Source organism: Lepisosteus platostomus, chromosome 4 (assembly GCF_059453375.1).
Source record: "Lepisosteus platostomus isolate fLepPlt1 chromosome 4, fLepPlt1.hap1, whole genome shotgun sequence".
Lineage (NCBI taxonomy): Eukaryota > Metazoa > Chordata > Actinopteri > Semionotiformes > Lepisosteidae > Lepisosteus > Lepisosteus platostomus.
In genome coordinates, this window is record NC_142614.1 from 5,507,054 (window position 1) to 5,534,241 (window position 27,188).

Here is a 27,188-nt window from a genome sequence, read left to right on the forward strand (position 1 = left end):
GTGTGTTAAATACAATAATAGTTCACTCGGTGTTAAGACGAAAACCTTCGTTTGAGTTTAAGATGATTTTGAGGGACGAGGCCGTCCGTGTGATACTACCGGAGTGACTCCGGTCTCCTCAGGCGGGGGCGCGTGTCTCCACAGTCTTCACCTGCGAGAGAGGAAATTAATATAAATATTCGGCAACGTCTGGTGTACGTGGAGGTAAGATATTGCGTATAATAGTCGGTATCTGTTGTTCAAGCACCTCTTGTGGAAAGCGGTTAGTTTAAAGGGCGGGTATGATGGTATTTGGTTCAAAAGAGTAATTTATTTAAACGCTGTTTTTTCAGTACAGTACGTCGCTTTTTTCTTTTCCCAGTACGTTTTTTTTATAGTTGTTTTTCCTGTCATAAGCAAACAGGCTTTCTGTGATAAACAGTCAGCTGTATCGTTTTTGCGTGACAGTCCTAAACGTTGATATTCCTTTAAATTTGTCCATGTCGCTGTAATTTTGAACTAAAGAGCACTGCTCTCACAACGTTAATCTAAACTGGGCCTGTGCATGCTGGCTGTAGTAGTTCAGGTGGGGAGCTGCGTAGGCTGCAAAGGAACAAGTAAGAGGTTTATTCCATGCTGAAAAAAAGACGAGAACAACCTGAAGAAGGCTCCACGGCCGATGTTCTCTTTCTTCTTTTTTTCCCAGCATGGAATAAACCTATTACTTGTTCCCGTGCATGTTGGTACCACTGTCCCGTGTAAAGCCACCCCAGAGTTTGTGGTTTTTCCACACTCTGCCGGTAGATGGCACTCTTGTATTTTGATTTTTTTTAAAGCAGTTACAAACGTGCTCGTCAGCCTGACGGTAATTACTATCGGATAGGATCTCCTCCAGCCGTTACTAGAAAGAGGCGATGCCATTGCCTTTGACAACGTGCTTCTATAGCTTCTTGCAAACGTCCAGCATGTTTGTGCGTAAAGAAGCGCCTCTTGTTCTTCTTTCTAAAATCTCGTTCCCGACGTTTCCGCCCGAGTCTCCTGGCTCGTGTTCCGATGGGTTGACCGGGTTCCCTGTGCGTTTTGAAGAATTTGAACGCTTGTATCGGGGAGCCTTGTCATCATTTTCTCTACTTCCTCTTAAAGGTATTCAGTTCATTTAGCCTACGAGCGTACGACAGGGCTTTGCGCTTGTGAATCTGCGAATTGCTCTCGGAACAGCAGTATATACTGTATATTTTTTTGTAAGGTGGTGTCCATGCACAGTCATTTTAACTGAGGTCTTGTGTTGTACAGTAGTGATAAATGTATCTTATTATTTAAATGTTAACGATTTAAACATTTTAAGTTTGCCTTTTTTTTTACTGCTTCTCCGCATTATCTGGTAGATGAAAACATCTGTATACAGTACTTAAGTCCTTCATCTGCAGATTTTTCAAAAAGTTCCCCAATTCTGTTTATACTTCTATTTATATATTGCTGCTACCAGTGCAATCATAAAGAGCTTTAACATCTAGGAGGAGACACACCTGTCCATCACTGCACAACTGCCCCACCTGGGTGACACAGGGCAGCTGTCCTGCACCTGCAGGTCAGGTGGAGGAGAGAGGGATCACCTCACCAGCTGGATTCAGGGGGACTGTAAGAGAGGCCAGTATCCCAGAGTGGAATTCAGCCAGGGCACCTGGATTCACACCCCTACCCAAACAGAATCAGGGGCTGTTTAATGACCCGCCCTCACAGTCCTGAGAGCTGTCAATCCTTTAACTGAAACTTGCACCCGACATGATTATTAAAAAAACAACAACACATTGAGGCAACAGCTGCAAAAAAAAGTTTTTATTCCTAGCTGGTAAAGAACACAAGTTTTTAACAACATGACATCATTTATAAGGAATGAAATCACATTTTAAAGGATACAACAGTCATCAGAAAATCATCTGCTTAAATGAGAGAGAGATTTAAAAAACGCAGTCCCTCTCTGTAGTGTGCGTTCTGGGTGGGTGAGTTTTGTTCTTCCGAGGGGTGATCGCTGCCCCTCCCAATAGCTTTGGGAGCATTTATTGGTATTAAAAGATGATTCAACCTTGCATTGTAAAAGAGTACAATTTGTAAAAGCGATCTGGAGGAGCAAAGAAGTTTTGAATTCACATCAACAAGAAAATCAGTCAATATTCTCCAATGTGTGGCTCCGAGGTAAGGCCACTGCATCGTGGAAGGAAAACATTCCTCTAACGGACTTGGACAGAACAAGTTAAGGAAAAAACAACAACATTCTTTTACCATAGCCATGTTTAAAATACTACATTTTTCATCAGAACTGGACTAATAAAAATCAACAAGAAGAATTAAAATACCAGAAAGCTGTGTTTTGCAGCCAGCATCCCTCTTCTAGAGTTCATAATGGAATGCTCTTTTGTAAAGGGCCACATGAGCGAGATTCATGGTTAACTCAACAGCACTGGTCGCAAGCCAGAAAAGCTTTTGGAAGGCCTTGTACTTGTGTTTGTTCTGGCTAGCAGTTTGGCATTTTAAATTTGAAGAGTGTTTTTGTTTTTCTCGGCTGTGTACCCTTTTATGCGACGTGGTCACCAGACCAGCACCCTAAGGAGCTGGGCTTGGGGGTGGGAGCACGTTTCTGAGAGGGCACGCCCGCCCCCCCCCCCCCACTGCACGCGATCCCCAGTGCGGCGGGCGTGGGCGAGACTGGGCCGAGCCTTTAACTCCAATCGCACACCGAAGGATCCCTCCCCTCTCCGTGCAACAACGGAACCTGCCTACAGCTGCTCACGATCTCCTCACTAGATTTCCCCCTTAAACGAGCTCGATGACCGCGGTCATCTAGGTACCTGAAGCAGTATCAATAGGAGAGCCGCTGCGGTCGCTGGCGGAAGCAGCCGCGATCCACGCTTGACCAGAAAGACGTGTCCGAGGCGTGAGAAGCAGGAGCCCGACTGCCTTTGTCCACCCTCCTTTCCCACTGTGTTACCCCCTCCCCCCTCCCACACTGCCTGGGAGAACAGTGAGAAATCTTCACACCCGCATGGAGGATGTTGTGCTATTCATGCATTTTCCCTAGGCTGACCTTGAAGACCTGACCTCTTCTCCTTGGAAGACATAAGCTGTGTGACAAACCTACTACTGAACTGTGAGCCAGATAAGTCAGGCTCACCAAGATGTAATTAAGACTGCAATATACTCTAACCCTGTCGGGCCAGGTCTACTCCCAGCTTTCACTCAGTTTGCACATGGGACCTAGAGAACTTTGGGGCACATGGCTTCCTCTGCCACATGGCAAAGCTCAAGCATGTTACTGCCCCTCCTGCAGTAACAAAGGGCGTGGTGATGCTCTTCCTGTTTTCATGCCAAAGCGTGGATCATTCAGCTTTGCGCTGCAGTTTTCAGCTCGCCTTCAAATGAACGATCTGGGGAGCCTTTCCCCTGTTGAGTTGAGAGGTAATGTGACCCCACTCGTGGAAACAACCCCCAAATTTCAAAAGCTTAATGCATAAGGTTTTTTTTTTCTTATTCACAATCACAAAGCTTCACATAACCCTCCATGGTACAATGTACATCTCTTCCTGTGGAATCTAGGTGTAATGTGTTATCTCTTGCAACTGGTTTCTTTGAATACAAAAATCTGAAAAATAAACTGTAGCTTAGACTGGTGTTGCACTCCTGTTATGCCACACACACACTGTCGCTTTTAATATGCACTTGTCAATATACATGGAACCACAGAGTATACATTTTCACAAGTAGAACAAAAAATATCAAGTAAAAAGTATCTAAAAAAACATTATAAAAACAGATGCCACTGATATTGTTTTTCTTTGCGAGGGTTTTCCTTAAAACGGTTCATGCTTTTGGCAAACCTCGATTAAAATACAACTTGTTTGTGTGCGTTAAGTAACCAGGACAGCCCATCTTAAAACGCAGGGAGGAGTATCGGCTTGCATTTATCTGTTTCTCTGCTCCAACGCCCGAGTCTTCATCATGTTTTTCATCGTGGCTGTATTGCGTGAAACCCTGGCTCTTTTTCAGATGCTAGCTCTAAATAAAGTTAACAGGTCTCAGGTTTTCAAAACCACTGGATACCTGGTTTTTGTTCTCTGCCTCTGCAGTAATGTCTGCGTACTCAGGCTCAAGAACAGTGAGAGCAGATCTCTCATTGCAGCAATGCTGGTCACTGAGGGATCTGGAGCACTGAGGTCGGGAAGCAGAGCACCCGGAGTCACCTCCTTCCCCGGTCTTAAGTACATTTATTTGTCACTAACAAGGCTGCTCAATGTGACAGCGCTAAAAGAAACATTCAGGATGATCATACAGTACCTAGTCCCTCTCTGACTACCTGCCCCACTGTGACGTTCTCAACGCCAAAACGCTACAGCATTCACAAAAGGTCTTCCGACACCAAGCATGTTGCCTAGAAAGTGTAAAATGCATTTGTTCCAGATTTCTCTCGTGCGCTGAAATCATTTTGTGGCTGCTGCGTCATATTAATAGGAGTCTGATTATTGTATGAGCAGCTTTGTTAGTGACATATATGCGTCTGTATGCTACATATACACACACATATATAAACATGCATTCAGAACGGAGAGGTATGTCTCCAGGTGCTGGCTTTTGTACTTGACGACCACATGATTCCTGACTGGTTTTCGCGCAATGTTCACATGCATGCTGGTTTGCAGAGAAATTGTATGGCTTAGGTGATGTAAGCCACACTGGACTGAGGTCAATTCAGTTAGCACCAGCATAAAAGTAGCACCAGCATAAAAGTAGGAATACATTCGATTTTGGACAGCATTTTAAAATACAGGACTGAAGTGCCTGTACAGTATCGCCTGTTTTGTTTAGCGGTGCACCTCGACAAATATCCTGAGACGAAGGGGCGCCGTGCTCTGGATTCTCCCCTTTCAGCTCTAGCGTGGGCTCTGGCAGGTGGATGTCCTGTCTTAGCGTGACATCACTGAGGGTAAACCATCTGCTGGGGACACAACTGGACAACACGGGGCTGCTGGGCAGAAACTGAACGCTGATGCCGACGGCCGGCCGGTGGGTTAGCGCTTTGTCGAGCTGTCTGAGGTGTCGGGGCGGGGCGGGTTGGGTGGGATGGGCTGCCCAGGCGACATCCAATCTCTTGGCTGGACTGTCGTGTGGAGGGAGGGGGGGGGCGGCGTGGCCAGTTCAGGTCAGAGGTGAAATGGGCCCCGCCTCCAGTTCGTGAGTCAAAGGGTCTGGCGGGCGGGACAGTAAGTCGCTCATCAGGGCTGTGAAGAGCCGTGGGAAAACAGAGAGGATGAGCGAATAAGACTTCGAACCCCAGCATATTAAAACAGGCAGTGCCACATCTATCACAGAGCCAACAGGAGAGGATACTGTGTCTTGCATATTAGCTGTGCATGCGCCCCTTTGAGGCAGATGTTGGTGTGCTCGTATTCTCTCCATGATAAAGGCTGGTTACTTTGATGTGACAGGGCTCTGTAACTAATCTTAAAGTTCTGGTGTAACATTAATATGTCAGAATACCACCCTGGTTCTTGTAGTACAATTTCACTCTTCAGTGAGATGTTCTTAACAAAAAAGACTTTCAGTGCCTTTTGTAGAGGATAAAAAGGATGAACTGCATCCCTTCCATTGAAATCACTCCCACCCCCCACATATCCTCTACATGAGACATACTGGGAACCGTTCTGATGGCGATATCGGCAAGGCTACTGTATGTTATCTGTTGGCGTTATTTGGCACAAAGATGTAAGATTCAGTTAAATGAGGCCGATGACAAAGTTCTTGCCAAGACAGATTATGCGCTTGACTAGCTGCTGCATCATCTCATTTCTGTCTCAAGCGCCGGCGCTCCCAACAAGCTCCGAGAGCACCCAGCCCTCTCGGTGAACACGGCTCTGCCGTACCTGCCGAGTTGCACAGCCCCCTCTCCCCTCCTACTAGCGGGTCATCGGTATTCAGGAGGCTCTTGGCGAGCCTGAGCTGCTCCAGCTCGTCAGTGCTGTCTCCGTCCACAAGAGAGCCCTGGAATGCCAACACGCACCTGTCAGGCTACTCTACCGTCTTCGTCCAAATGACAGCAGACACTTTCCCATCCTTTATGTTTTGCCTTGCAGTAAAAATGCGTTGATATATTTTTATCATGTTCATTTCCTACCTAACCGGCCTACACATAGCTTCTGCAGTATAAAACAGGAATAAAAAACAATAGTCAACTTATTACAAGGATATACGAAAAATCGTTAGTTCATTCACGTCCCTGGGGGGCCCCCCGACTAACTGGTCTGAATCTGCCCCACATGCAGTGCCCCTTCTCACCAGCAGGACGTCATGCAGGAGCACCTCTTCCTGTCTCTTCCTTTTGTCTGGGGACGACTCCTTCAAAGGCAAGTCTTCATCCATCTTCAAGGTTCTGCGGGGGCACACCCGCACGAAAGATATGAGAAAGAGAGATACTCCGCTTACTCTGTGGGAATCGCAGGTGTGGTCAGGCTGGATGCCCAGCAGATATACGCTGTATGTGGCCAGGCTGGTGAAGGATCTACTGGATTGTGATCTGCTGTACTGTAAAACGACGACTGTGAGCATGGGAACCAAGTCCCAGGCTGTGTACTTTTGCAGCTCAGTAACAAAATTTGGCTAGGACTGGACAGCGATATTCTGAACAGCATGTGGAACCTCACAAAATACCGTAGTTAACTCATTTTGTCCTCGGCATTGCCCTGGGTGATGCACGGGCACAAAAACACGTTTGTGTCTGTTCGGCTTTTTGGGGCATCTCCAAACTAGGAAGCAGACAGGCCCCAGTCATTAAAAGGCAGCTCCTTGGGGAAGTCAACGAAGAGCCACACGTGCGAGTTGCAGCATTTCAAGATGAGGTGATATACATGTACCCTGAGGAGTGCGGCCGCGGCCCTGCTGGAGCAGCTGTGTGCAGGGAGGCCAGTGGGGGGGGGGCGGGTTGTGTGCGGTTTCAAGAGAGTGAAAAACTACCGTTTCCTGGCACCAGGGGCAGCTGGCTCCAGGGTGGGGGGCTCAGACTCTGGGAGCTGGGCCAGGAAGGTCAGCTGGAAGTCGTCATCCATGGAGATGTAAGGGGCCAGCATGTCCAGATCGAGGGCCTCATACCCCTGTGAAAACACAATATTAGTGTGCTGGGAATGAACAAAACAAACACACTATTAGGTACTAGAAATCTCATCTTCTCTCTGCCAGGCTGATCCTAAAGATCAGAATTGGATTTGGCCCTGGCAGTTCTTTCTTCTTTTAACTCATCCAAACCTTCAAGGCCACATTGGCAGGAGTGTTGCAAGACAAATACAAGTTCGTTCCTCTTCGCGTCTCAATTTTGCAGCATTTCTGCAAGGTTAAGAACTGAAAATGAAGAGCATGACTTCAGGGGGAAGAGAGGCGTGTGATATTGCAAAGCCACTCATCACATCCCAGGTCATCACTGTGCTGAAACACACACACCACTGGGCTCATAAGACACTAACACGCTCCCTGCAAGTTTTAGGACGTGGGCTTTTCACCCAGCTTTTTTTAAAAGTTACAACCCACTGCCCCCCAAAAAATACCCTGCATCAACCTTCGGATGTCGGCTTTGCACACATACCTCTTTGGCAGCGGTGGGTTTGGCGTCATCGTCCTTACGGACAGCAAAAAACTTCTCCACCGAGTCCGTGTCCATCGGCGACTCATCTCCAGAACTCTGAAACACAAAGGGGGTTGAGCAGGAGCTGAGCCACTGATCTCTCTTTAATTATTCAACGGAAAGAAAAAGCAATATATATACACATCACTGCATCAGTAAACGGCTTCGGAAAGTCATTTGCCATTTCGGGGGAATCCTTTGCAGAGCTTCCCGTCGGGATCGCCTGACAGAATCGGAAGCGAACCCCTGCTTCCTGCAGAACTCCGCCTCCGAACCGAACACCGTTTCCTTCTGCGAACGAGAGCGGACCCCCGGCAAGCCCGCCGTTCGGGGCAGGGAAGCGTCCCGACTCACCGAGGAGGGGGAGGAGCAGGTCTCCCGGGAGGGGGGCCCGTCGAAGATGGGAGACAGCAGCTGCCGCAGCTCCGGGGTGCAGAGGTCCCGGGGGGACTCGGGGACGCCGTGCGGGCTGGGGGGCCGGCAGAACGACAGGTCCTTCAGCTCCCCCGGCTCTGTACGGGGGAGAGGCGCCACAGTCCGTGAGAGCAGCCACGCCGTGCACGGGGCACGCAGGTCTGGGCGACGTCTGAGCCGTAGCTGCGTTCCCCGTTTGTGTGTTATTGGTCAAGTAGCCAGCAGCTCTGTCACCCTGCAGCTCACTGCTGGAGCCCACTGGAGCTCAGCAGGTGTGAGCCTGCCCAGTACCTGGATGGGAGACTCCTGGGAAAGCTGAGGCTGCTGCTGGAAGAGGTGTTAGTGGGGCCAGCAGGGGGCGCTCACCCTGGGGTCTGTGTGGGTCCTAATGCCCCAGTATAGCGACGAGGACACTATACTGTAAAAAGGCGCCGTCCTTCGGATGAGACGTAAAACCGAGGTCCTGACTCTCTGTGGTCATTAAAAACCCCAGGGCGTTTCTCGAAAAGAGTAGGGGTGTTACCCCGGTGTCCTGGACAAATTTCCCACTGGACTTTACCAATCATGGCCTCCTAATAATCCCCCTCTCTGAACTGGCTTCATCACTCTGCTCTCCTCCCACTGAGAGCTGGTGTGTGGTGAGTGTACTGGTGCACTATGGCTGCTGTCACATCATCCAGGTGGGGGTACACACTGGTGTGGGTGGAGGGGATCCCCATTACCTGTAAAGCGCTTTGGGTGGAGTGTCCAGAAAAGCGCTATATAAGTGTAAGCAATTATTATTAATTATTATAATTAAGTAGGCAGCCTTTTTCGAATCAAACCGCTGCAGGAACTGCTTGGGAATAAACCTGCTTTGGGATCTATTATTTGGAAAGAAGCGACCCAAGAGCAGCCGTGCCGGGCGCCCGTGTGCGAGGGGGCCCCACCTGACAGGGGGACGACAGCGCCCCCAGAGGCGGGGGCCAGCTGGGTCAGCTCCTCCGGGCTCTCCTTCAGCTTCAGGAAGAGGCAGGCGCTGGTGTCCGCGGCCACCCCCTCGTCCTCCGGCTCGGGCTTGGGTTGCAGGAGGCGCTCCGTCTGCTCCACGGAGAACACCACGTCGGGCTGCTCCACCCCACTGGGGGAGAGAAGAGGGGGGGCGCCAGCGTGAGAACACGGCGTCTCCCTGCACGCGGAGTGGAGATGCGAGACCCCGATCGCTGTGTAACTGACACATGCACGCAGACAGATTGATCAGCGGGGCCACAGCTTCATGCAGACAGACGGCTCTCTTGATAACTGTGCCTCTCGTTGGACGGCAGATCTTTCGCTTACTCCAGATGAAATCTGACTAGGGTGCAGTCAAGCTTAATGCTAATCAGCCCTTTAGAGCCCTACATAAAAAATGACTTTAGTTTAAGATTTTAAACAGACTTTACTGTACCTCGGAGAAATTAGAGAGGATTAAAATTCAGGTCCGTGTCTCAAATGCAGTATTGCTTAAGGATCATTAATTCACCTCGTCCGAGAATGCCAGCATATAAAGTCCTTCTGGACGGCTATAGTGCAGAAAACACTCAAACATCTGGATATATCAATCTCTTTAACGGCTATTACTTGTATTCTGGGGGATCCAACTTTAAAATTGCAGGTGGGTGTAAGAATATATCTTTGACTCTTTGTATTGTTGCTAAAGGAGCTGTCATGCATGGATAATACAGGGCTATCCCAAATGACATGGGTCAGCGAAGCTGCTGTACAAATTCAACATGGAAAGATTGCTAGGTAGAGTAAATCAATTTAAACAGATATGAGGCTCGTTTGAGATTTATCTCAATGGCACCAGAGACAGAACGCTGTAAAGGCTGAGTTGTGTAAGACAAATGGAGTGGAAGGAAATTAAAACGTGCAGTAAGTAAACAAAGGAAAAGAGAGGTATAAAGGACGACGACGGGGAAACGTTGTTTTATAAAATTAAGACGTCCGCCAAAGTCGAGGGGGTGGCGGAGGGGGGAAATGAAGAAAAACAGATGGGGCTGGGACGACCGTACCTGAGGATGAAGTTGAGGCATACCACTCCCTCCGGCTGGGAGGTCTTGCCGTTGTAGATGACGGTGGCCTGGGTCTCGGCCCACACAAAGCCCCCGTTCTTGGCAAGGAAGCGGTAGTGACTGGTGGTCACCTGGCCCTTTGATAGCACTGCAGGCAGACAGTGTTTGGACGCTGTTACTTCAGTGGTGGAGAGGAAAGCATGGCCAACCTCTACAGTATATCCCCCACAGATCATGAGACTAAACTGATAAACAACAGCAGTCTGACAACTAACACCCCACACCCCAAGAAAAGATCGATCACTATAATAATCGTATAATGGATGCATTTGTAACTTTGTTCCTGACTTCCGCTAAAATACAGCTAGAAAAACAAGTCACAGCCATAAGAACAGAAAAGGCGCAGTCTCTTTTCCTGGAAAGAATCGGTTTTGAACACTAGCTTCCCCGCACATAGCTTCCCTGTGCAGTGTTACTTGCTGTTACTCTTGACTCTCCACACGGTGGAGTTTTATCTGTACTGTACCGGTAACGTTCCACGTCGTGCTTATAGAGCCCCCTTCTCCTGAAAGCACTATAAGGCCTGTGTGAATGCTGATCACTGCAACAAGCCAGAACACAACTGAACCTCAGAGAGATTCAGCCCCCCTCCCGACCGGCCTCCTCCGACACTCACAGGTGTGAAGGCTCTTGGTCAGGTGATCTGAGTCCAGGGCGTGGTGATACTCGTAGGCAGAGCGACCGATCAGATCCTCAGGCTTGTAGCCCACAAGCTCAGTCACCCTGCAGGCAAGGAAAAGTGGGAATAAGCCAGAGGGAAGGGTCAGTGAGTCCGGGGATCACAGCTGTAGAGATGACGTGGCAAGTTTCGCTTTCAGTGGATACCGAGGTATTTGACCCTGTCTAAGGAAAATAAGGTAAACAATAGCTGATAATGAGTTCTAGATCAACCCAACTACTAAATACGGTCCCAATACTTGGGAGACTACATTCTCGCAAGGCCAGGGCACCTAAATGTGCCCCCCTTCCAGTCTTTAATGCAACCAGTGTCAAAATTATGCTGGTTTGCTATTTGCCCTTTAAAATGGTTAGGGATCCTGCACAATGTGATAGTACTGCACACCGAGGAGCTAAACCACAGGGAGCAGGTAAAAACGCCAAGGGGTTTCTTAATTTGAAATACAAGAGAGGGGTGTAACCTGAAAGTCTCACATTACAGGCCTGTCACACTGCTCTGCAGGACAGTAGACATTAACAATCCCCACCACGGGGAGAAAATATAAATATACATTATTATGATATAAGAAAAATCTGGCAGAGACATCTCAGCCAAACTGACTTTTATTTCTTTAAGGGAACAAAGTCAAGTAAAATATAGTAGTCGGTCTGAAATCAGATCACAACACCAAAGGACAGTGGTAAGCAACTGGGCCTAGGAGGGCTTTAGAAATGAGAACGTGTAATCTAATTACAATGAATTTTCATTTCTCTCAACGCGGACGTTTATTCAATTTTTTAGTTTAGTAGCTAATTGGAAAGGTGAAAAGACCAGCAGGAAGGTTACGTGAAGCACAAAGCAGGGCAAATCCAGGCACAACAGTACCAAGCAGTATAATTCTCTGTCATGGTGCAGGGTCTGACGCAGACAATCACTTATATCTATAATACAGAGTCATTTCACTTTGGTCTTCTGGGGGATGGGGTTGTTAGTCAATGTTTACTATAACAGGACCTACTGAAAAAAAAAAAGACACTGAAAAATGATAACAGAAATGTTCTCTGCTATTGAGAAGTTTTTTTCAGGACTTATTATGTAACAGCCAGCCTTCTCAAGTTAAGCACACGCTTGTTGATTCTATAAAAACACGTCACGCCCAGGACTGCTGCCTGAGGTGCCCGCCCGTACAGTGTCAGCTAATCTCATTGGAGTACAACTCATTCTTTCTGTACGGCGAGAACACATTGTGACTCGGCACTCACAATAAGCATTGCTCATTGCTCCTCCCCTCCCCTCCCCGGAGACCTGGCCCGTCTGTACAGAATGTTCACTGCCCTGTGTTTATCACTCAGCTGGCTGGGACCATGTGCTAGGCAGCCTGCCAGAGCTGAAACCACACGTCACACTTCGGTGGTCAAGTCTGCTCCTATTGCAGCAGGCCAAAGAACCGAAGAGTGCTCCTTTAACATCACAGATTTCTGCTGTTTTGGAGTGTCGAGCTCCAGACTCGTGCTCCAAGTGATGAGTGCAAAGGGGAAACAGACTTCCTGCAGCCTGGGGGTACAGGGGGAAACACTCTGTACTTTTTACATGCTCTTAGTTTGTGATGGGGACAAATTCAGAAGGGTAGATGGAAGGAACATTCTTAGCCACAGTAGTTATGCCTTTTTTCATCATTATTTTATAACATTTAAATCAATCACGCTTTCTTATGAAACAATCCGGATATTTTCACGGTGGAGTTTAATTTATACTGTACAGATAACAGTACAAACAGCAGGGCAAAGAAGGGATGATCTGTCAACCATGTGGTGTGCTAGCTTCGAGTACATCCCCGAGACAGTGTTAGATGCTGTGTTTAGTACACATTCACAATTGTTACTGACTTGCGATCTCAAAGTAATCCAAACGCTAGGAAGAGCGGACTGAGGTTAAAATGTTTTACTGTTGCCTTTGTTAAGAAATGTCTATTTACGCCTGTGGCTTTGTTCTCTTCAGATCCACAGCTTTTCAACTACAGACACAAAGTACCGATCCAGAACAAATATGATACTTACTAGCAGTGTGAAGCTGTGACTTTATTTTTTAAAGTTCTCTGTGCTACAAATGAGATAAACACCCAGCTCCCGTGTTACAGGAGTTCTGTTCCACAGGCGTATCTGCACCCTGTTACAGGTCGCTGGATTCGCAAGGCCCAGCTGACAGGACGCTAAGAGTGACCGACCTGCCGTCGCAGTGGGTGAACTTGAGGTCCAGGCTGTGCCGGCTGAGGAAAGTGCTGCTGTCCAGAGGGAACTCCACGTTGGAGGGGTGTGGGATGGGCTCACACAGCAGTGTGAGGAAGGTGAGGGGCTGGGGGGGCAGCGCAGGGCAGTCGGCGGGGGGCTCCTGCGCCCCGGAGCTCTTGTAGGTGTGAATGTGGCCGGTGCAGTGCAGCACCTGGGAGCACAGGGCGGAGAGAGGATGGAGAGGCGCCGTGTGAGCATAAAACATACTCTTGCACCCTGAACACCCCCCGATTTCATGCCACCAGACGTCAGACACACTAGTAAGACCTCACTGAGAGTCCTGTGCACACTATTGTGTCCACCATAGGTTAACATCTTAAGAAAAAGACATTGCTGCTCTGGAATATATCTAGAAAAAAAGCACACCAATACACTGCAAAGCACTGCAAAGAAGACAAAAAAGGAGGAAACAGTGACTGAGTGCTTACGAATATCTGATGCTGAAAGTCATTTTGAACAGAGAAGATTGCAAGAACAACAGGAACTACTAAAGATAATATAGCAAAAACAGCAAATCCCACAGTGTTCTAGCAGATGTTCCAAGAGCCAAACTATGCTGCATGAAGCAATGTCACACCACAAACCAGTAAACACTGAAGGGCCATTTGCCAGTACCTTTATCTGGAATTTAACTTTGCAACTACTAAAGGCTGCTGATGTTGGACTTGTGCCTTTTATATAAAATACATGCTCAGCTTTGCACACTGTCCCAGTTCTCAGGCCAGGGTAGTGGAGCAGCAGTGCCTGTGAGCGCTGTTGGAGAAATTAAAAAAAACCACTCTAACCTGTCGTGTGCAGCAGGCCCCTAATGCGGGAGGAAATAGTGTCTGATTGCTTACAAATATCTGACGCTGAAAGTAATGTGGTTTAAAATTCACAGGATATGATTACAGTACTGTGCAGGCTGTGAGCAATTTAACCTGCACTGGTAATTTTCTCTGATCAACTCTCCAATGGGCTTCACTGAATTTGACTACAATGAACGTCACACGAACAGTAGAGACTTTCTACTGTGACACTGAGGGCCTCTCATCCCCTAATAAGGGTGATAAGCTTCCAGGACAATTTAAGTTGTGTCTCAAGGTCACGCGTTACCTTATAAGAGGCCGATTTGATGTTGACGGTCCGGCCCCTGCTTGTCAGTGTGCTCTTCATCCTAATGAAGAAGCTCCTCTCTGTCGGCACATCTTGATTCTGCTTCTTGGAGAAACCTGAACACAAGCACAGGCGTGCAATGCACAGCCAGGCAGAGAGGCACAGACCCACATAAGAGGGAGATATCCACACACGTATCTTTGTAAACACATATACAGGGGGTTCCATAGCTTTTTAAGGCATAATAACCATTCCTCTGTAAGGCCCTTGGAATTGTATATATTCTGGATTGGGAGAAAATGTGCAAGTAAAAGCTCCGGTTTCCACACACTATATCTCAGTACAGCTGTGCTGTTCAGTCTTCAGACCACCACTCCAAGTGCTATACTGATATTGACCTGCTGCATGGGAGTCTACACGAGTCTCCCGCGTTCAGACACCCTCCTCTCACCTGCTCTGGGCGTTAGGGCATCCCGCAGTTCCTCCTGGTCGCAGGGATGGACAAAGTCAAACACGCTCTGCCCCAGCAAGTCCAGCTGAAACACCAGCGGCAATACGTGAGGCTCACAGACACAGTATCGCCAACACGTACAGCTCGAGCTTTCTAGGTACGCGGGGTTTTTCCCGCGGACTGCAAGCGCTGCATGGCGGCACAGACGGATGTTTCCCTTGGTCCGCAGCATGACCTCGGGCACCGTTCCCACTCACTCACAACAAGCGATCCCGGAGCCCAGAGCCGGCCGGGCAGCCTGCGTACCTGTGTGATCCCGATGTGCTTGCTGACGCTCTCCGACAGGTAGACCATGTCTCCCTCGGGGGCCAGCACCATGACGAACCCCCCAAGTGCTCGCGTTAGGTATCCATCCATCTCCTCCTCCTCCTCCTCCTCCTCCTCCCCCTGGTCTGTCTTCAACCCGCCTGCATTGTCCAGGAGAGAGGCGCCCATTAACCCCACACCGCACGAGCAGAGGCTAAAATCATTCAATGAAACGAATACGAATTCAGCATCCTGGTCTGGAGACTGTGAAAAGGGCCCTTTTCTAAACACATACAGGTGCATAAAACTGTGGCTTACTGCCGAGCCAGATCTCTTACGTTGTTTTGCTCTTTCAGACCTAAACGACTGCTGTTGTGACGGATTTAGGAAGCGAGTGGTCTATACGTGCACGCTTGTAGCTCACCTAAATAAGAATAAGCAACAGACCAGATTAAAAAGAAGTAGCTCGAGTAGGGAGCTGCGTCAGCATGCGTAGGCTGCAAAGGAACAAGTAATAGGTTTATTCCTTAGCTGAAAAGAGAAGAAAAGAAACACAACGTTTCGGAGTCACACCCAAAAAAAGGCTCCACAGCCGAAACTTTTCTTTTCTTTTCAGCACAGGAATAAACCTTTACTTGTTCCTTTGCAAATTAAAAAGAGCTGCTCAAGAACAAAGGAATGGTTTATTTTTCCCCCCAAACTCACTCCTGTGATACCAATATCAGCCTTCTGTGTAGGACTCTGGGTCAGGCCCTGCTAAGCTCACATGGTCCAGCTTCTGCATAGAGCTCTGCCTGGCGCCCGGCGCCGTGCTACACAGAAGGCTGCTCATTCTCTCCTCGGCAGGGCCCGGCGCGTCCGCGCGCCCTCATCCGCCTGTGCGCGCCCACCTCCGAGCGCCGGCCCCCTACCTGCTTGGAAGAGCCGGCTCATGCGCATGTAGCTGAGGGTGATCCTCATGATGGCCGCCTTGTCCAGGTGCGAGGTGACGCGGCGGGGCAGGGGCAGGGTGTGCGCCAGCTGGTAGAACACCTCCGTCTCCTGGCTGCGCCGCGAACGGGCCGCGTCCCGCGAGCGCACCTTCCGGAGCTCCGAGCTCGGCCTGCGGGGGGGAGGGGGGGAGCCACAGGGTAACGGGGTACACAGGGTACTGCTAATGGTTCAGGCGGTGAGCTGCAGCAGCAGGCGCAGGCTGCTGAGGAGCAAGTCAGAGGTTTATTCCTGTGCTGAGCAGAGAAGAAAGAAAACGCAACGTTTCGGCCGTGGAGCCTTCTCGGGTGCGAGGAAGAAGCTTCTTCAGCTGCTCACGCCTGAAGAAGGCTCCACGGCCACAACGTCGCGTTTTCTTTCTTCTCTTTCCTTCACGGAATAAACCTCTGACTTGTCCCTGTACTACTCATACACAGGCGTGCTCTTTCTTTTCACCCCAGGCAGGAGGTGGAAGTGGAGCAGGCGCTCTGCGGCACACAGCTGACAACTCTGCCCTTCAGGAGCAGGGCAGAGAAGGAGGCCGGCAAGTTGGGTTTCCTTGTCAAGCGAAGGCTTTAAAACCACAGCGATATTCCAAGGTTGCAGCCTCAGGCTCCGCACTCCAGACTCTAGAAGCCGGTACAGATGCAAACAAGAGCAGCAGCGACAGGTTTTTAATTCCAGTCCTCGAACAGGACTTGTCGTCACGGTCGGGAGCAAACCCGGAGCCCTTCACAGTAAAACATCCCAGCTGAACCAACATCCCTATTTCTGGATTTTTTTTTATGATGAAGCATAAAAATGTTTTTGGTCACAAAGGTCTTTTTTTTTTTTCGCCTTCCAAGTTAGGGGCAAAACGCTTAACGCTTCTGTCAGATGCACTGTTTTGCAACACCCCCCAAAAGGGGTGGTTTGAAGTTCAGAGAGGCAACACGTGTCCAGGCGAAACAGCTAGGCGTCTCTGTGAGGTGTCCCCACGCTAGACCGTGGAGAAAACCCACTGACGTGCACTTCTTTTAACGCTACATTAGGAATCATTCTGATAACCGTGCCACAACACAAAATCAACTGTGGAAAATGGCAAAGTGTCAGCGTGCATATCATCAAAAGTGTTAAATATGGACACTATTTTTACTTGCACACACCAGGGCAACTAGTGTATCTGTACATCAGATTTACACTGGGCACGTCAATGAACAATCTTGTACAACAGGGTGAACTGGCAGTGCGATGCAAGTGCTGCTCTGGACAAAAATGAAGGATTGCATTTCTCCCTTAAAACTAAAAAAACACTTTTATAATACCAGAAATAACAGGGAACAGCTTCACCACAGTTTAACAAAGAACCGCAATTATCATTTAACGACCTCAACATATTTCTGTAGAGACCACAGATGCATTTCAAATTTACTTCTGTTCACAACAAGTTAAAATTACACTCACATTCTCACCACAGTGTTTAGATACAGAAAGATCGCACGTCCGATATACCTGTAATCGCCTGCTTTTTGACATGCCAACCTTATAAATAAAAGACAACTTCTATTTTCAAACACAAAGACAAAAGAAACTGCACTCTCCCCTTCTCCATACCGACTCCTGCTCTTTGATAAACTACTCCAGAAAGTTTGGCTTCAGAGATAAAGCCCCAGTTGTTTGTCCCCTATCCTGTTCAAGCTCTCTCTCTCTCCCTTCCCCCACATTAAGCTTAAGCAGAGAGGAAAAAACACCTCCAGATTCACGTTTTGCACTCCAGTATTACACATTTCCACAACCACACAGCTGAACTTTAACACAGCAGTACCCTGAACACCCAGATATTGCCCACTTGTATTTCTTACATGGTTCAGCTTCCCAGTTTCAAAAGTGCTAAAAGGTCTGAAGTCCCAGTCTTCCTTCCTCCCTGATCCTCTCCTGGTTCGGTGTGAGTGCACACAAACTTTATTGCCCCCGAGCCCTGCTCCTCCTCTCCCTCCCTCCCCAGCTGGTCTAGGCAGCGGAGACAGAGGAGGGGTCTGTTGTGCAGCCGAGGACATCTGACCCTCCTCCTTCTTCATTCCTCTCTTTGACTTTAAAACACTCGCAGCTCCCCACGGTGAGCTGAGCTTTGAAAACAGGCCTCCCGCTACCCCCTGCAGGCGGCGCTGCCAGCTTTGCGAATTTGTAGCTCCGCACAGAGTCCCGAAGGGCAATTTGGCAGCGATTCCATGTTAAAAGCAACTTGTCATTTAGACACCTGATCATTTTCATGGCAGTGAGCCCAGAATTTTTAGATGCACAAGCCCCCAAATCGCTTGGTATGGTCCCATTTAATACCCAATACTGTAAGGGAATGTCCAGCCTCTTTCCTTTTCTCCCATCAAGCCCTTTTGCCTTCAAGACACTGAACACAACAGGCAATTATCCCATATACCGACTGCAGGATCATGGAAAAGTAGGGCTGGACAGTACAACGGTGAAGAGATAGAACTGCCGCATTCAGTTAAGGCAATTCTCTCCTTGCCACACATGTGTAAAGGACAAACACTGTTTAAGCCGCATTTTTCTGTTTTATTTGTTTTCCTGCAATTTGCTAACCTGTTTGGAAAAACAACATTTTGAGGCTGACTTGGCAACTTTCAGATCCCAAACTCTGGGAGTTCAAGTGGTTGAGGAGGGAAGGGTCATCTGGAGAAACCCATAGCAAACAGGCTGCATGCCTTTTTCTCCAAAGCCCGCTTGCCCCGCAACAACACATTTGCATCCCATTTCCTTAAAAGCAAATGCAACCGTTTCGAGGTGTGGACCTTGGAAAGGGGACAGAGGCAGTTGTGCTACAGAGAAGTAGGAGGACTGGGCAGCCGTGACGAGTAGGGGTTTGGGTCTGGGGTTCAGACCCCCAGCTAGGGGCGATACCGTTGTACCCTCGAGCAAAGATATTTCATTTACGTTTACTCCTGGAAGATACCCCGCTGTAACCGAGTGTTCTCCAGGGGTTCGTCATAAAGGAGAGCTGTTCCCCACTCATTTATCTAGAAAGATAAAGGATTAAATGGATTTTTCTTTAAACATCTGTGTTGATCGGAAAGAAAAACAAAAAAATGTGCTCTTGACCATTGACTTCAGATGTTCTCCTTCTAGACAGGACTCATTCCAGCAGTACTACAGTGACTATGTGTAGTGGCAAACTGACCTAATTCACTGCCTCAGCCATCCTTATCAGCTCCATATATGCCTGTTATCCCTTCCAGCAGGACATAAGAGCAGGCCAGCTTCCTGCTGCACTGCTTTCTTCGACTGTGGGGTGTCCAAGGGATATGATTGTCCAGAAATGCTGTGTCTGAAGGTATACATTGACTTAAGCAGCCCTGCACATCATCTCAACCGGTGCATAAAGAACCAGCCCCCGACAGACTGGGGATGGCAGCATTCTTCTGTTTTCAAACACAGCAAAAATTGTTTTATCCCCCCCCACCCCCACAAACAATCTCTGTGCTTGTGGTATAAACATCAGCCTGGTGCACAAGGCCAGCTACCCAGGTGTTACTGTGTTTGTGCTTGGCGGCTTGTCACAGTTGTTCATTTTAAGTAAGGGTCTGTACAAGTAGGCACACAGGGGAATTATAAAATGGGGATGGGGGGGACGGGACATAAGGGAGTCCAGATTTCTGGGAGCCTCCCAACAACATGGGTATAGGAATTTGGGAAGACTAATCTTTCATTTAAATGCAGCCCACTGAAGAAGCAGTGGCCTGGGGCACTGTGAGGGGTGTCCCAGATGAAAGGTGCCCTTTCTACAAAGGGAAACAAACTCCCCCCTCTCCTCTTGAGCAGTGCTGGGTAAGGCCTCATTGTTCTATGTCCTACCAAAACAACCTCGAGTCTGTGACGTCAATGAGGGGCAGGGGGAAAGGGGGAGGGGTAGCCGCATGCTTAGAGCCTATGACCCTTAACCCAAGGGCTACGCCTGCACATTTTCCAGAACAACCTGAAATGCAATAGCTGTGCTGAGCCATTCCAGAGTAGCGCAAGAGCTAACTGGGCTGGCCTACGACTCCTTACAAGTCACGAGTGGCAGAAAGCAGTGATTCAATGTGCTTTTGCAAAAAATAGAAAGGAAAAGCCAGCACAGGAGCAACAACAAAAACAAACTGAACTCCTTAATAACACAATGAGACATGTAGGATGGAAATACCTCTTGCGCAACCACATGGAGAAGGAAAGAAGAAAAACAATAAATGTCCCTTTTTTATATTTGAACAGCGTGACCGAAAATTGTGTTGCAATAAGGTTACCAAATTATAGTCTGTTGGTCTGGCTATTTTTTTCATAGCCAATTAAATAGGACTTTTTATACACGTAACACGCTGACGGGCCCAGGAAAGCAGTCTCTGAAAGAATCACGCCCCTGTGGTGGCTGGATCTCAAGTGCTCGTACTGTGAGCTCGTCTGCTCGGAGGCCCAAAAAACAACAACTTCATCTTCAAACGTAATGAGATAAGGTAAAGCTAAAAGATGGCAAATTTTCCTTTGAACATTTCCTGTGGGGGGGTTGTATTTCAAGAGCAAGGCCCATGATAGGAGGATAAGCATAAAAGGAGATGAACGACCGGGAAAACATCAATGGGGTGTTTGGCCCTCATAATGAATAAAACTCTCCCTGGTTTGGTTTAAGGCAATAGCCCAGAGCTCTCCAAACCAACTGCCCCCCAGCTCCGGCTGAAAAAGGCATGTCAATTGTGTTGCAACATTCAAGTATATCCTTCGATCAGACAAACCAAAGACAAAAACCGCAGGCCTATCCCTGACTCTTACACAAGACACAAACACATAACATGGCAAGAACGTGGCATTTTAAAAGACACCAAAAAATCCAAATCGCCCATTACGAGCAATTTTGTTCTTGAGGGGTCTTTCTCCTGTGTTCGCTCCTCAGTCTGTTGTTCCATCCCTCGGGTCTTGGGCTTTCACCAGACTGTGCTGCTCTTTCCCAGTGAGCTGGCGTTAATTCACCAGAGATACGATTCCTCAGCAGTTTGAGGTTTTTGTTTGAGCCTCACGGTTTCGGTGCGTTTTTGCCCACAAGTACAGGGCGTTATGGTCTGTGATGAACAAGAGAGCGTAGCAACTCTAGAAATGAAAGAAAGGTGCTACTGCATGTCTGAACGTGACCTGAGAGCCCCTGGCCCACGAGACCTCTCCCTGATTGGTATGCCCCTCCTTGAAACAGAAGGTTTGCTACTTTAGGATAGCATCTTTAAACTAGAATAGGACACAGGAGATGCAGTACAACATGAATGCAAGACCAAGGCTTTTGGAGTCTATTTATCCTATTTTTAGTGCATTCCTTGTGGGAATGCTGTTAAACCGGGAGCAGTCCGGAGCCTGGCCCTCCCCTTCTCTCTGACCCCGACACGCAAGAGTCCATCCTGTCTTAGTGCTGGAAAGCTTTATTTATTTATTCAATAGAGCCACACGGAAAAGAAAGGCCCGGCCACCAGAGATCCAGTTTTAGTGACAGAGAGAGAGAGAGTGGGAGTGGGAGTGGGGTCGAACGTGACTGTGAGCGTGGAGAGAGAGGAGAGGAGAGGAGGGGAACAGCCTGGGTTCACCGAGTTCGTCTTCCCTTCACACACAGTGCTAAGATACGGGCTCTTCTCTCTCGCACGTTACTGCCATCCCACTGGCCACAGCCCAGAGAGCAGAATGACTTAACTGGCCGGACTGTTACAAGGGAAATCTCTTGCTTTCCTCTCTCCTTTTAATGTCTCTGTTTGAGGCACGGAGCCAAGGCACTCCAGCGGGACAGAGAAAGTGAGTTAGGAGACGGGAAGTCTTTTTTGTGGTTTTCCCTCACACATAATACAGGCTCAAAGACACAAAAGTCTAAGCTTCCATCCTTACACAAGAACACAAAAAAGCCAAATTATATGCATAATCCAAATTGTCCGGCATGTCAGCAATTAAAGTAATAGAGAGTAACAATAATATATTATATATAATATGTAAGTAATATATATCAACGTGTCCTGATGCTTTACATTTTCAAAGGCATGAATGCAACCTCCAATCCATCCAAATCTGCATATGGCTTTTAACATGATTTTAAAGACCTACAAAATATTTTAAAAAGTGGCACTGTGCTCAGGCATTTTCAGAGGACCAGGGAATTCCTGAAGGTTGAAAATAACTGTTGCAGCAGAAACATGTAAAGCTCCTGGGATCAGATTTCGGTTGAATGCTTACTTCTTAAACCAGCTCAAGCGATCCTGTCCAGGTTCAAGCGAACTTGTTCTTTTCCCATCTGTCGTGAGTGCAAACTGATTTGACACATTTTTGTCAATTTTTCCCCAATTTAATTGAGAAGCTCTAAATGAGAGCTTTAAAGGGCCCCCAAACGACATTTTTATCTGTCTCACGTGCGCAGATATGGCCTTTTTAAAGTCAGCATACCGACAAGGACAGAATGCGCTTTAACCAAAGTTGTAACCTTGAGAATTAAGCCCAAAGCGTCTGGTTTTGGAAAAGCAGCAGCCCTGTAGGCTGAATACATACGCGCCCGAGGACCGCCTTCCCAGACAGACTGCAGGGCCACTGCAGCCCAGAGAACAGAACAGAATGTTCTCAAGTAGCTGCAGCAACAACTGCCGAGACAGACTCCAGAACAGGGCGAGCACGCGCGCTCACTCTCGCGCAAGTACAGTAGCGTCCCTGCCTCCAGGAGTCCCGGTCACAAGCCGGCAACCAGCTACGTGTGCAGCTCCACAGACATTTCATTCATTAAAGCCGTGAGGCACGCAGACCCCAGGCTGGCTGCATTCCAGATTGAGAAAAATAAAGAGTCAAAGGGTTCCAACTGTTTATTTTTTTTACCCCTCTCCTATTTCATTTAATAAGGAAGGCTATATTATATTAAAAAGGCAGGCTAAGTCTGGCTTTTCTCCCTTACCTAACCAAACAGACGTTTTCATACAATATCGTTGCTGTGTCAGGATCTGGTTCACCCTTAAACAAGCTGACAGGACTCGATTACTAAGTTCCTGAATGCGGGTTAAGACGGGACTCAACTCGGGCAGCCTCTGCCTGGCTTGGACCTGCGGGGATGGGAGGCGCAAGGTGCTGCAAGTCAGCCAGCTGAGTTCCCTCTTCCTGACGCAGAGGTCAAGGTGTTTTTGTCCCCTCCTTGTTTGCCCTTGAAACCTGTAATCTTGTCATGACAGTTATCGCTCCAGACAGCTGGACATGGGTCAGAGGATAGACCGAGAGCTAAGAATATCCAGAGTGGGCATTTTAGCCCCGGCACTACACGTTAAAGACACACACACACAAAACAACCTCCTCTGGGATTACACTTCTCCATTCTTATCTTCCAAGTCCAAACCTTGCTGTCCCTTAAACTGGCAGAGCTAATACTAGCCAAAAGGCCAGTTCCCGGTGCAATCGGGAGAGAGCTACCGACCCACAGTGCTTTGGGACAGCACTTGGACTTCCTCAGCACTCCAGACCTGCCAACTGTTGGCAGCCATCAGATCCAGGAGGGGGGAGTTAACTCAGGAATGATTTACTTCGGTACAACGTGTACCGCTCACAGCAGGGGCAAGAGTTCACTACAGCCACTCCAGTGGGTGTTGCTGAATTGTACATTTTATGCGGTTCTTTATTTAATTGCGATAAACGTTCTGTTTTCCTCTGCCGAGCAGTTACACTGCAGAAATGGCCTTATACTCTCTTCCATCTGCCCCTTTACTGTTGTGGACACACGTATGACTAGCATTGCAGACTCTGTGATTTGGTGTCAGGGAGCTTTCTGGAGAAAAACAGTCCTGGATTTTCGTTACTACCGACTTTCAGCGCCACAAACAAGATGGTCTTCTACTCATGGAGAACTTCTCCGTCACCTTTCACCCAGCTTTTACCTGTCCTTGGGCATGTGAATGACAGTGCGGCAGAGACTGCAGAGCACAACAGACTGCAGATGTGACCGCCAGACTCTGCAGGCACCTTGTACCCATGCATTTCATTCAATCTTCATCTACGTCGGTCTCAAATTTATAATAAACCAACTGGCACCTAAATTCTCCAGGAACTTCAGTCACACGCTGATCAGCTTTTTGCTGGCACTTCTCTAAGCCTTTGTCTTCAGATCAGCCGATGTACGTTTCAATAAAAAGTCTGATGTCCCCCAAAGAGGGCCCTACCTCCCGGAGTCCAAACTCAGAGACATCTGTTATTAATCGCATGCCGACTCTCTCTCCTGGCACACCAGTTAGGCAGTTCCCGTAGCCTGGGCCTTCAGCGAGGTTACTGTTTCTCTGTACTGTAATTTGATGTTCGGATGACGAAGGGAAATGGCGCGGTTGAAATGTTTTGCCCAAAGGTCAAATCCAGAGGTCATCCTGCAAAGTAACTCTAACACAGGGTCTCTCAAAAGCCACCATCTACTTGAGATGTTTCCCCCCCCCATCTCTTCCCTCAGCTTCTCTTTACCTGAACTGCAGCTGCTTAAAACGCAGGTCTGTGGAATTCCAGTACTGCATGATGTGCGTTAAACTCTTTCACGGTCACGGATGTTGACTTTTCATCTGCTTAACAAGGCGCGCAGACTCAACGCCACGAGCTCGCTAATCATTTCCACCGAGTTTTCAGTCTGTAACCACTGGCCAAGCACAGCACAGAGGGACGAAGAGGAACAGGCAGCCTCGCCTAACGCTTCAGTCTTTAACTTGGGATCTCGGATGTTTTCGAGGTTGGATTTTGCCCGTCTTCAGGCCCATTTCTCGCTCGGCGCTGGCTATGAGGGCTTATAAGCTTTTGATTCCGATTCCTGTGACATCAAATGGCCTTTGGTCTGATTTTAGGGTACATGCACGGCGGAGGGGAGCGGGGGCTCTGTGCCTCAGGATCTGCGCCTGTGGCTGGAAGGTTGCTGGTTCAAATCCTGCAGCCGGCAGAGGAATCCTACTCTGTTGGGCCCCTGAGCGAGGCCCTTCACCCCAGTTGCTCCGGGGGCGCCGTATAAATGGCCGACCCTGGGCTCTGACCCCCAGCTTCTCTCCCTGTCTGTGTGTCTCATGGAGAGCAAGCTGGGGTCTGTGAAAAGACAAATTCCCAATACAAGAAATTGTATATGGCCAATAAAGTGATGTTCTTATTATTATGGGGGATGGTGGAACACATGGAGAACTGGACTGTGAAAATCTGTGCTGGCTGTGTAATCTGTGTAACTCCTGGCTAGAACTCAGCCCCACAAATCTGGTTTATAGCCGAACTGCCACCTAACCAGCTGTTACAACAGGCTGCAGTCCCTGTGTGAAACACAACAGTGCATGCTGGAGACTTTATAGACTGTAGCTCTCATGCTAACCCCATTGATTAAAAGGAGAAGCGCACTGCATACAATTAAAACGAGCTCTGTCCGTCTCTTCTCAGGCCCAGTTTGTTTCCGACTGCAAAGTCTCTCCATTCCAGCCTTGCAGCTTTTGGCTGCTTCAGGAAAGTACACCTCCTTATGACCCTGCTCTTCTACTTCAAACGGTTTTTTAACCTAATTACTAATGATCCATCCATTAGAAGGAATCAGTTTATTATAGTAACAAAGAAACGAAATTAAAACCAAACCAATTTTCAAAATTGCTCTGCCTCGATGTTATTTATTGCTGATTGCAATGCGCTGTATCTCGGACCCCTCTCCCCAGGGCACGTCCACTAAGCACAGAGAGTCCCTGCGAGAGGCTTAAGGCACCAGCACGCACGCACACGGCCCAACGCTGACCATCCAGCAGCGCGTCCTCGCGGTCCAGCCGCTGACACGGCGCCTGCGCGCTCCCGGCCACGTCGGAAACCCAGTGACCCAGTGTTTCCGCCGGACTACCACGCTCTCTCTCATGTCGGAAAGCACTCCACACCAAGACTGCGTTCTCCGTGAATTAGGAAAAAATCGATCTAGCTGATACCTAAAGCAGACCCGCCTGTTCCCCCCTGTAAAGTGGACACAGCTCTTCAGCGCCTTTAATGATCATTCATTAGGAGTGACTCTCTGGTCTTTTCATGTATCACAATTTACGCATTTGTGTAGGTTGCCCCACATACTCTAACATCTCATGAACGAGAGAGAGGTCCACAGCAGATTGAAATTCATGCGAGCCTCACTACGGCACGGCACAGCGCAGCGCTGGGCCTACACTTGACATTTACAATGAGGAACACATCGCGGTCCGACGCTCTTTTCTTAAACTCCCAGTCTGACATCTGCAAAACATATATTTAAAAAAAAAATTCCAACAAAACCCTTGTATCCCCTGCACGGAGTTCCGAAAATTGGAGTTGATTCCCATTCAACGATCTGCTGCAGCTGGCTGAACTGCATATAAAAATGACATATTTACAGGCACGTTTCAAGAAAACAGACCCTTGCAGCCGTGCAATTAAACTGATTTTCGGCAAGGCAATCCAAAACAAAGTCTCATGCATCAAAACAGAATAAACCTTACCTCGTGCCTTCCGATTCCGTCTCCATCGCCAGTGGAACGTGCAGTAGTACACTTTGTTCTTTTCTGCGATCCGGTTATTATTGTTTACAAGCTTGCGCCTGCGCACTAAGCACAGATGCGCTCCACCCTGCAGGCGAACGTCACCGCCCTGATTTGCATAACCACGCCCCCGATTCTCCCCGACGCCCCGGGGCTCGAGTTTCAAGTGTGCTCTCTGATGCTCCCTAGCGGAATCGATGGAAAACAGCGGCTTCAGCAGCAGACAGAATGTACTGTATGTGAGCTGTTTTGTTTCTTATAGTTGTAACTACAGGTTTTACATTTTTGGGGGCTTGTAAAGTGAAATATAACTAAAGCACGACTTAACTAGAGTTTAAGTCACACAACTGGCTTCATATAGTCGACATTTGTGTTTGTATTCACAAGCAGGCATCACAAATACATATCATTTTCATAGATGTATTTGCCGTGACACCGAATATCAAATGTACACGTTTGTGTGCCAAGAAAACACGCTCTTAATGCAAGTCCTCCGCACTACTGCCTTTCTAATGAAGAGCCCGCATCCCCCTCCACCCCTGCAGCTGCCCCTCGGTCACTCCTCACTCCTCACTCCTCACTCTGCGGGAGGGTCTGAGGTGGTCAGCCCTCAGCCAAGCGGGACAAGCCAGGTTTTCACTAAACACTCCATAAGTCTTTCAGGACACTTTCTTCTCGGGTGAGGTTATTCCTAGTGAAAGCTCGTTATGCACAAAGTCTGTCAAACAGCTGAACAAGTGCTTATGCTAGTTTCAATAGCTAAGGAA

General features: G+C 48.3%; 1 protein-coding gene across 3 annotated transcripts; it reads right to left on the reverse strand.

Moving 5' to 3' along the window:
* Positions 1 to 1,800: 1,800 nt before the first annotated feature.
* On the reverse strand, positions 1,801 to 26,529 carry hif1al (hypoxia inducible factor 1 subunit alpha, like). 3 transcript variants are annotated; one of them, XM_088627743.1, is made up of 16 exons: positions 26,383 to 26,529; positions 15,856 to 16,046; positions 14,945 to 15,105; positions 14,639 to 14,723; positions 14,188 to 14,303; positions 13,186 to 13,243; positions 13,029 to 13,152; positions 10,763 to 10,869; positions 10,087 to 10,234; positions 8,983 to 9,173; positions 7,994 to 8,151; positions 7,601 to 7,696; positions 6,979 to 7,115; positions 6,304 to 6,397; positions 5,892 to 6,009; positions 1,801 to 5,249 (listed from the first exon to the last, which is right to left on the reverse strand). In XM_088627743.1, the coding sequence occupies exons 1-16, from the start codon at positions 26,406 to 26,408 to the stop codon at positions 5,167 to 5,169; spliced, it is 1,893 nt and encodes a 630-aa protein (XP_088483869.1). In that variant the 5' UTR covers positions 26,409 to 26,529; the 3' UTR covers positions 1,801 to 5,166. The 3 variants fall into 3 exon arrangements, with proteins under 3 accessions (XP_088483869.1, XP_088483866.1, XP_088483867.1); XM_088627740.1 differs by having other exon boundaries at positions 13,029 to 13,243; XM_088627741.1 differs by lacking the exon at positions 26,383 to 26,529 and adding an exon at positions 17,755 to 18,251 and having other exon boundaries at positions 13,029 to 13,243.
* Between the last annotated feature and the right edge of the window lie 659 nt (positions 26,530 to 27,188).